Source organism: Sinocyclocheilus rhinocerous, unplaced genomic scaffold (genome assembly GCF_001515625.1).
Source record: "Sinocyclocheilus rhinocerous isolate Xijiao unplaced genomic scaffold, SAMN03320098_v1.1 scaffold1600, whole genome shotgun sequence".
In the NCBI taxonomy this organism is placed as follows: Eukaryota; Metazoa; Chordata; class Actinopteri; order Cypriniformes; family Cyprinidae; genus Sinocyclocheilus; species Sinocyclocheilus rhinocerous.
Genome location: NW_015665129.1, coordinates 359485 through 370605, shown reverse-complemented (window position 1 = coordinate 370605; position 11121 = coordinate 359485). Strand labels below are relative to the sequence as shown.

Here is an 11121-nt window from a genome sequence, read left to right as displayed (position 1 = left end):
ACCAATGTTTTAAAGTCTCTCACCCTGACGCTGATGGCTGCAAGAACATCTGAGTTTTGAGGGTTGTACATTATCTGCATTAGTGGGTGGAAGGGCAATTCTGTGTGGATGAAACTCTTGCCAAAATCTCTTGAATGGAAAATTCTGGCACCACTGCCTCCGGAAGCATCTCCCGTGAGGATCACCTGTGGGAAAGAATATCAGGACTTTAAAGTGCTGTCACATATCTGCGTAATTGCATTGAGTATTGAAACATCAGCAAAGAACAGACAGGTCAGCTGGTCTATTTTTACTGTGATTGACATGCTGCATTTAAATATCTACAGGCCAATTCAGCAGTCTGAGAAACATCTTTAACACAACAGCTCCCCAGCTCACGTGGGCTTACAGGGAGAAATTACTGAAACGCTGGATATGTCTTGCCCACCTTGCCAGAGCTTTCCGGACCAATAGCGATCCCAAAGTCAGTGCTGATGAAGGTGTTGTTGATAAGTTCTGTGACATCCTCAAACGACTTTCCATAGTCTTCACTGTCACAAAGAGTGGAGGATTGAGAAATAAATTAAGTAAATCAAATACTACATTGGTATTACAAAAACAAACACACGATTAAAACCAGCACTCACCTTCTGTACAGTTTAGACTGACCGAATCGCAGGAAGACTATTGGCATCTGAAATGTTGTCAGGGCCAGCACTACCTAAGATTGAGACATGAAGACAGTTGTTTACTTTGACACAAATTTTCAAGAAATGTTTCCTGAGCAGCAAATCAGCATATAAGAATGATTTCTGAAGGATGATGTGACACTGAAGACTGGAGTAATGCCGTTGCATTTTAAAATATATTAAATCAGTTATTTTTAACTGTAATTACAGTTTTTAATGTATTTTTGATCCTATAAATGCAGTCTTGGTGAGCATAAGAGACTTCTTTTAAAAAACAAAAAAATCTTACATACTCTGAAGTTTTGAATGGTAGTGTATGTATTGTTTTTATTGCAGTAATGGGCAGAGTAAAAATAAGGACTTCTCGACATGGCCTTGAATGTGTACTGGGGCATGAGAGAGGTCAAACTGGTTATGAGTTTGCATTTGGCCATATTGATAGTTGTGTTTATGTGTCTTTGTGAGCCTTGTGAACAGCCAAAGAGATCTGGGAAGATTATCTAGAGAGTCTAAATTTAAACCTAAAGCTAAAAATGTCCTCATCTAACCTTGAATGAAACTTGTAGCATGGTGGAAGGTTCTTCCGGCGACTTCATCTCAGAACGGTAAGCATATGATAGTGTGTACACATAATTAATCAAAAGTGAAACTCACCCCAGTTCCATCCCCCACCCAGGCCAGAGACACAGACCGACTGATATCTTGAAAGGTAAACTGAAAGAAACACATTTTATTAATATTAAACAAAAGCAATACTGAAAGTGCATCATCACGGATAAACTATAAGAGTTTTTACACACATTAAGGGTTTTATTGCATGATGTCCTAGAAAGATACTATTAGCCTATGCAAAACACATGCTAACCTTAACCAAAACACTGAATCAGAAACCAAGCAACTATATTCAAAACAATTAACCGTGGAACTCAAAATAGTGCAATGAAGACTGATCTGACAAATTACAGAGATGAAAAAAACTGGAATAAATTGTGAAACTGAAGATGGTATATGAACACGGTATTATATTTTCATCTGTTTAGTTTAGATACGGCAAGTGTCTCTCAACCTTTTTGATTGAAGGCCCCCCATTGTAAATATAACACACTATTTGAAGATATTTCCCTATGGTATTTCTGCTGTAATTATGACAAACTTTTTATGAACAGAAACTGGGGGTTGATATATTAAAATCATTAAACAATTTAACTTGTTATTCTATAAGATTCAAGATTCAGGTTTTGCATGTTTTTCAATAAATTAATAATTTGTTGGGGTGAAAAATAAATTATTTCCATTTAGATCTTGATTTTTGTCATTTTAAAAGTTCTTTTTTTTTAAATGTAAATTATTATTTTTTAAATAAACTATTAAACTTCCAAACCCCTTTTTGAAAACGGCCCCAGACCCACTTTTGAGAACTACTGGTTTAGATGTTTTGTAATTTGTGTTTTTTTTAAAAGATGATGTATCATCGATCTGTTTAAAAAGTCAAATGACATAGTTCCATTACGCTGTTAAAGCAAATGTGTCTCATGAAAATCTCAAATCGCTAGTTTTCTGACTATCTCTTCTCTCATTTCTCCACAGTACACCTGGAAAGAATGAAGTAAAGTGACTAAAATACTTTCACTTTCTTGCTCTGGGCTTCATCTGTGACCCTTTAAATAAGTGTTAAATCTTCTAATCCCATCTAGTGTTTTTGAACCCTGTCTAGAATTGAACATATATCCAAACACTATATAAAGACCGAAAGGTCAGTGCGAGTATAATCCTAAAACACTTTGAGACTGTTTTCTGTTGATTAACGCAGCTGTGGTAGTTCCTGTCACCTCTTGTAAATTCATGATAACCTTCTACAGAAAGACAAACCACAGTAGAACTGTTTTAAAAAGGTTAACACATCTGTGAGTAATAAGCACAGGAAGTTTATCCGAGGGTTGGTGAAGTAGAGGTGAGATGATGAAGCTTCAACCAACCCTCAAACACATCTTGACTGTTTCAGCTCATCTGACAAGAAGCAACCAAAAATATTTCTGAGAAAAGGAAGTCATTTTACATTGCAATGACTAGTGTCAGTGTTATTCACTGTTCCATTTTGTATAATTAAGACTTGCTTGTATTGTAAAGTATATGGTTCAGTAAAAATTAACATGCATTAAAAAGGCCTAGCTGGTTGGGAAAAGGATAATTAAGCAGGTTGTCATACCAGCTTAACTGGTTCTACAACTTATGCAATCTAAACTACACCTACTTGTCAAAGAGGAACTTCAAACACAACCATTAATATTTTATAGTTATAAAAACAGAAATGAAAAAGAAAACGTATTCTGAGGGCTATGATTGTAACCACAGAAAAAATAAGAACAATACAATCGTATGCGTCTTTGTATCACTCAAACAGTACTTTCGTTTTGAAAATGTTCTAGTGAAAAAGGAAAATTTGCAGTTTCAGTCACATTTTACAATTATTTACATAATCTAGTGAGCTTTAAAGAACATTTAAACATGTATTATTTAGAAACAACTAGTACTATTTTTACTGTTAACTTACTAGTTACTAGTCCTTATTCATTACATAGCCTACTATGAAATATTACTTCATTTTCATTTGATACCAATCATCATATTTCAATGTTAGTCATTAATTGAGCTACTCACTAGAAATTAAATAAGTGTTAACATAAACATTTGCATAAAACATTACATAAAAACATTTACTAGTTAGTTTTAAGGTATAAATATTTCAACGGTTTTCCATGAGAACTCTCGGATTGAACGCACATATGTTGTCAAAAATGCTGTCTAGTTAGGGTTAGGGGAAGATCCCTAGGTTTTGAGACACAACTGCATCGCTGCATCGGTGCTTCGAGTGAACTTACGTTGTGCGTATTGCTAGTTAACTTGGTCTCAAATCCATCCAACCCATTACAGGAGTCTGGTCCATCATCTGCGCTCCTTTTCTGGATGTGATGGTGGATACGAGAAATATCTGCATCCGATCCCGTCCCGATTAGACTTCTGGCGGCTACGGGAGACTTCACATACACCCGGTGCGCGTTATACGATCTTGGTTCCACATGGAAATCCACACCAAATGTCATGGGAAAGAATAAAAGTGCAATAAAATATCCTAGGCCTCTCATTTTTCGTCTTCAGTGTATTTCCAACACGACTGTGTTGCTGTTTAAATACGCATTAATTCCTCTGTGTCTCCCTCCTGAGCGGCTGCTGACGGTATCAACAAAAACAGACTGCCTGTGACAGCGAAAGGTCCCTACCGCTCATATTATTAGAGAGCACATCAACGCCCTTTTTTATTTGATCAATGACAACTGATAATTCCCAAGCTCGCAAATAAAATTGCAGACCAACCAAGTTGCTTTAACAGACTGTATCCTTGACAGTATTTCGTATTAAACACTTCCAAAAAAAAGAGCAACCAAAAATAAATAAATAAATAAATAACGGTGAAAAGAATGCACCTTGCAGGGCCTGCACCTGATTGGCTGCAGCGACTGGTGCGATTTTCTGATTGGTCTGAGGTTGGACATACCGCTGCTGTGAGCCCGTGCGGTCAAGTTAGTTTGACACGTCACACTTCAGAGGACAGAATCATGTTTAAACATGAGTCTTGCGTTTCATACGTAAAATTATCTTCGGTGATATATCAATATAACGGCTATACACTCATAATGTCAGTGATCCCGTTTTCATTTAGACCTATTTAATATGAAAAAGTTTACCTGTAAAGATATTGCAAGATATGCTGCTATGCTTTTTCAAATTATTCGAGTATTTTTTATTGCCTATGCACTTCTCAAATAATGCGACCAAAGCCATGCATGATCTTCCTCATTAAAATGGCTGCACAAGCAGTTTCCTAACAAGTCCAATAACAAGCTGCATACTTCAGCTGCAAACATGCTCTACTTATTTTTACCCAGTCTATGATTTTTACGCCAGCAAAATAATTTCATGTGTCTAAACAATAGCAAATGCATGACTCATATTGTCAATACATTCTCAGTGAGATCACAATCGAAAATTTAGTGTAGTCTTCCAATGTGCATCAAGGGTCAGTTGCTTAGTTGTGATCAGTTTTAACACTGTTTGTCCTTTTAAACTGTTTAGCAGTTTAGATTTCAGCATTCAATGTGTTAAAGTTAAATAACATTTCACATACATTCTTACAGTGTATTTATGTACCAAATCATAGAATATTCTATTACATTATCACTTATTTTGTGAGTGTACATGTGATTATGGCAGGCTCTGGCATGGAATAGCCTATCCCATGATCACAAACCATGTGACACAGAAAAAAAGGCTTATTGTGACTCCCATCAGTTCTCTGTAATTCTGATCTGCAGTCATGCTTATTCTAGATCTGCACTGCTGGCCGAGAGCCACGTGCTTCCTATTCATATCATCCTGTCTCTTCTATTAGCGGATAACATTTTGCTATTCACTAAAGAAGTGAAGTATGGACATCATTGCTTTTGCAAGGAAGATTATAATTCTAAATGTCAGCCCAATGTGACTACAGTAATGCCTTTTTAACTTGGCAGTGCATAATACAATTCTGCATGGGTGGAAAAACCTGTCACACAAGTAAAGATGGTGTGACCTGAATTCCTCAGTAGTGACTGTCTGGGCACCTCCTATCCATTGAGAGCTAGGCAACTTTTCAAAGTTAAGATAAAAACAAAAAAGCTTTTAGCTTTACTGAAAAGAAACTCCCAATGACACTCTGTTCTTTTTCACCATCAGTTGTGAATTTTAGGCCATCCGTATGTTAATGATGTTCACTCAACATTGCTTTACACAACATGGGAAACAAGGGAAAGTTCACCTAGAAATGAAAATTCTGTAATAAGTGACTCACTCTCCAAACCTGTACAAGCTTCTTTCTTCCGTTGAGCTAACTGAGACTTGTTATACTTGCATATCAAAATTGTTGATTTTGATTGCTTCCAATGTCCTCATTTGTAAGTCGTCTGCTAAATGACTAAATGTAAATGTTGAACACAAAACTCCTGCTTTGAAGAATGCTGGTAACCAAACAGTTGACGGTAACCATTGACTTCTATAGTTTTCTATAGTATTTTTCCATGCTATGGAAATCAATGGCTACCGTCAACAGTTTGAGTATATGATGACAGAATTGTCCTTTTTGGGTGAACTATTTACGGTAATGTGTGGTGTCATTTTAAACCAAATTCACAAATTTTAGGATATAGCATTGCTTAAATATTTCTTGTTCCTTTGTTTCCATCAAAACGTGCATTTGCTAATAGCAAGAAGGTATAAACAGAAGTGGGGACAGGGCAAAAAATGCCTAAGGAAAAAAGGTACATTTATAATATTATTTAACGTAATATTAATACCAATTTGTTAAAAAGTCTGCAATTACAAACATTAAAATATGGTATCGGCTATTCATTGCAAAAGCCAGATTTACACTTAATAAGGAACATCAATGAGCTACCTCGGGTGAGAACTACATCTAGGTAAGAGCGTCCTCTTGTGGTCAAATTACAGTAGCCTAAATCACGTTTAAAACTTATTTATATCAATTTTATAATGACTAAATCAAACTCCCAGAAATGTCACCAAATAATATCTTCCAACATGTATGCACAATACAGTTTGTAAGCTTGAAAATATTTCTGCAAGCTAAAATAAAAAAAAAAAATTTTAATGACGAGAAGATCATTTGTAACCGAAAAGTTATTTTTTCCCCCTTTAGCTCGCCCATGCCTCAGTCAGTTTGTCTGGGTGATGGTACCACGTCACGAATCACGTGGTCAAAACCATGTCGCAAAAACAAGAAAAGGGAAAGGAACTTTGGCAATTTTGTCTGATAGCTATTTGTCTGGGGACTAGACAAGGTAATCTTTCTCAATCTTCCTTTTTCTTCAGTGCAGCAAAACTCTCAGCACTTCATGGTTTACACAATGCAATTCGCTTAAACTAAAATGCAACTTTTTTTTTTTTAGATATGATGAAATTGGTGAGAAAAGAGTTTTCGAGAAACTCTCATGGTTATCGCACCGTTTCCCGACAGTTGTAACGGTTGTTTGATGGACCGCTACTGATGCTTTTTTATTTGCAGAGCATGATGAGCGGGTTTCGGTTAGATCTCAGCCCTCTGAAAGAGCCCCTGGGATTTATACGTGTCCTGGAATGGGTACGTACTTCTCAGTTAATGTACTTATGATTTTAAGCTACTCTGTGTAGGTACATCAAAATGTATACATTATTCTCATAACTGAAGTCACCAATTATGTACCATGCCGCTCTCATTCTCCTTATTTAAGGTAAGCACCAGATATTACCATAATACAGATTTTAAGGTGTTTAAAACCCACAATAAGCATTTCTCCTTTGAAAAAGATACCATTAAAAAGAGAAAGCAGAATGCAATGTAAGGCTTTTAATGATGATTCAGACTATTTGAAAATTATTCGCATTTCTTCATATGCTGGTTTAGTTCTGCTTAATCATGTGCACGCTTCGTTTGGTTTCAGTTTTTACTATATTATTCCTGTAAACATTCATTCATTCATTCCACCTCTGTTTTCACTAACTGTCTTTACAGATATTTGCTATTTTTGCTTTTGCTACAACTGGGGGTTATTCTGGCTCTACCAGTTTCAACATCAAGTGCAAGTACAGTGCCAGCAAATAAATAAATGTAAACTTCAGCTATCCGTTTGGGTAAACAATATGATTAACACGTACATATGAAACGCATTGTTTTTAATCAATATATTTTTCAGAATTTCCTTTTTTTATTATTCTTTGTTACAAAGGCTGAATACCCAGAGTTACAGTGTCCCAGACTGCGAAGTCAACGGAACAGTGTCTAAAACCAAACAACTGACTGACTGGAGATTATTCATCTTCCGCTGAGTTTTTTGTAGCTATTGGAGTTCTGGCTTTCCTATACAGCACAACTACTCTTGTGTTGTATCTGGGTTACCAGCACGTCTACCGTGAATCTCCTCGTGGCCCCAACATTGTGAGTGTTTATAGATTCAGGTTAACACTGTATCTATTTTAAGAGTTCTGTGTGCGTTCGTAAACCTCCACTATGTCTGTGCATGCCTTTAAATTCATATCCCTTTTTATATTCAATGGCTGACTCAGACGTTGTGTGGGAAATGAATGCCAGCCACTGCATGTCTGATAGGTTAATTTATACACTTCCTGTCATTATATTAGTCTGTTCAATATTATGCTGGATTTCAGCATCACTTGGTTGTATGAACTTTGTGAGCTGTTTCTGAACTGTGTGGGGGTGTGAAGAGTTCCACTTGTGTGTAAATGAAGAAACGGGGTGGGTTTTTTTGACAACAGCTGCAACTGTTATTCCAAACAAAGATAATTAAGAAATAATTAAGATTTTTTTATGTTTCTGAAGGAAGTCTTGTATGCTTATTTTCTGTAAACTATTCCTGCGATGGCAAAGCTGAATTTTCAGCAGCAATTACTTAAGTCTTCAGTGTCATATGATTATTCAGAAATCAATCTAATGTACTAATTTGGTCCTCTAGAAACATTTATTATTTTTATCAATGTTGAAAACAGTTTTTGTTGCTAAATATCTTTTATGGAAGCCGTCATACACTACCATTCAAACATTTGTGGTATAAGATTAAAAAAGAGATTAAAAGAAGATATTAATACTTTTAGTATTTTCAGTAAGGACACGTTAAATTGAGCAAAAGTGACCATAAAGAAAGAAATAATGTTACAAAAGAAAATAAATGCAGTTCTTTTGAACTTAATATTCATAAAAAAATTTTTTTTTAAATCCTGATAAAATGTGATCACCGTTTCCACATTAAATAATCAACTGATTTCAACACTGATAATAATCAGAAATGTTTCTTGAGCATCAAATCAGAATATTAGAATTATTTCTGAAAGATCATGTGACACAAAAGACTGAAGTAAAATATATTAAAATGTAAAATATTTAAATTTCAAATAAAAATTAAAAAGAAAACAGTTCTTTTAAATTGTATTAATATTTCATTTCATTAGAGTTTTTTTTCCAGTATTTTTAATTATATAAATGCAGCCATGGTAAACGCAAGACTTCAAAAACATTAAGAATCGTAATTATTCCAAACATTTGACTGGCATATTAGAACAATAATAATATTATTTATAATACATTTAATTATTTATATATATATTTCAATAAACATGTATTACTCTCTTTAGGATCTACTGTTAACTGGGATCTTCGCTTTTCTCTGGCTGGTGTGTTCATCTGCATGGGGAAAAGGCCTTACAGATGTGAAATTTTCAACCAGGCCAAATACACTTGTGTCTCTAAATGACGTGTAAGAAAACAGGAAACAAGTGCACTGCTGGGCACATCCCCTTAATGGGCCGCCTCAATTCCTCAGTGGTAAGAGGATTGTAATGTATATGATAAGGTGACCAGACTGCCACTTCCCGGTGGCACGTTCAGCACAGGATTTCTAAATTGCATAAAATAACCAGGTGTTGGTTGTTTGTGCTCCTCCGATTGATCGTTGTATGACATCAAAGTACCGCAAGAGCAATTTGAAAGCATGGAGCTGCCTGCTCTGCTCTATAGCTCTCGCAGTACTTTGATGTCATACAATGATCAATCGGAGGAGCACATCCTGTGCTGAACGTGTCCCCAGGAAGTGGTACGTCTGGTCACCTTGGTATATGAAAATACTAAACCCATGATGCTATACATAGATAATTTAATAGAATTACTTATGATTTATTTATCCTATTTTCCCACAAATTTTTACTGCTAACCCTTGTTGGTATTTATGTAATGTGAATCAAATGAATCTTTGTAGATCTTTGGATTCCTCAACCTTATCCTGTGGGGAGGAACTTGCTGGTTTCTTTACAAGGAGACGCCATTACACAAGTCAGCCAATCAGCAAGCGGGAGCACCACAGTCATAATTAAACAGCAGGTCACATCCACATTCATCAAGCAGGTGTTGTTTCAGGATTAAAGTGGTGCTACATAGCACCCGGTCGACTGATGTTATGAATCTACCTGACTTGACCTGTGTCACAAATCCACCAAAGGTCCTCGTCTATAGAATATCTCCATTATATTCGGATATGGTCAAATTTAGATGTGCATTTTACACACTACAGCAAAGCTGTATACTAGAAAAGGTACAAGAGCACCTTAGCAAATAAACTGTTTGTATGAAGTAAATTGCATCATTTAAAAGTTACATTTCATCTCTTTACTGTTACTGTCATGTTTCTCATGGCATTTGACCTTGTTACATGAACAAAATGTACTGAATGTTTTTGACTCCTGTTTACTGAAGTATTATTTTTTTAATTTGATTTATAACTTGAATTTGCTGTTCTGATGTTCCCTGATGCTATTGTGTTTAGTTTTGGCTTTATAAAATATCATCTCATCTAACTTTTCCACTGTGCTTCTTGTGGTTGAAATGGCCATATGAACTGTGTGCCTTATAACTTAGTTAGCCTATATTTAATAAATGTTTACATCATATCAGGCACGACTGACGATAAAAATGGATTGACTGTTTTTGTTTGTTTAACAACGCTGGAGGCCTTAAATAAATAATCATCATTTGTTTTTACTGTGCATATTGTTTTTTGGCCCACCTGTTCTTCTAATTTCTAGTTGGTAAATGACAGATGAAAATTAATTTCTAATTCTAATTTACTTAAATAGGCTACAAACACAAAGACAAAGTACATTCTTAGCCAAAATGTAATTCTTTATTATCTTAATGCTCACACAGTATCAGCCTGCTATTGTGAACAACAACTGTTGCTGATGTTGGTGAGTTGTGTGGATGTTTTTATTAAAAAAGGATGTATCTTCTTTCTGCTGTTTTTTTTTTTTTTTACAGAGTTTACAGATTATGATGTAATATTTAAAAAAATGGGTTATTTCCTATAAGGGTATTTCCAGCGTTTCAAGTGCACGGACACGAGCTTGAAGCGATGTTCGATTCGTGAACGAATTGTTCTTTTGAGTCGGATCTTTTCAATGAATCGTTGAATCCGTTCACAGACTGAACAATTTGTTCACGAATCGATCCGAGCGCGTCTCGATTCAACAAGTCTTCTGTTGAATCGGACATTTCCTTCTCTATATTGATAGTAAAAGCGTTTGGAGTGAACCGAGAATCTGACGGATGGGATTTACATGGGGCAAGACATTACAGGCAAAACCTTTTTTTTTTTTTTTTTAATGTTTGGTCCATTTTTGACATTTGGGCTATTTTGGTTATAACTTCTATAACATGTCTTCTTTTTTTTATTACACATTATTTTTAAAGGCAGTTTCAAATTTGAGTTTTGATTTTTGACTGAGCCAGAAATCTCTAGTAGCCTACATACACCAAACTTTTATTCCATATTCTGAAGGTATTTGTAAAGGGATCTTTGTT

The 11121-nt window shown here is 35.4% G+C and overlaps 1 protein-coding gene and 1 pseudogene across 1 annotated transcript in view; one reads left to right on the top strand and one right to left on the bottom strand.

Moving 5' to 3' along the window:
• Positions 1–4095, bottom strand: part of LOC107731125 (sortilin-like) — a 12497-nt gene extending 8402 nt beyond the window's left edge. Inside the window, exons 1-5 of the mRNA XM_016542110.1 lie at positions 3548–4095; positions 1323–1382; positions 627–700; positions 428–530; positions 24–185 (exon numbers count right to left, since the gene is read on the bottom strand). Coding sequence (XP_016397596.1) covers positions 24–185; positions 428–530; positions 627–700; positions 1323–1382; positions 3548–3811 — 663 coding nt within the window. The 5' untranslated portion in view covers positions 3812–4095. The remainder of the gene's footprint in view (positions 1–23; positions 186–427; positions 531–626; positions 701–1322; positions 1383–3547) is intronic.
• Positions 4096–6482: 2387 nt separating this feature from the next.
• LOC107731255 (synaptophysin-like protein 1) lies at positions 6483–10547 on the top strand (annotated as a pseudogene).
• The last annotated feature ends 574 nt before the right edge of the window (positions 10548–11121 follow it).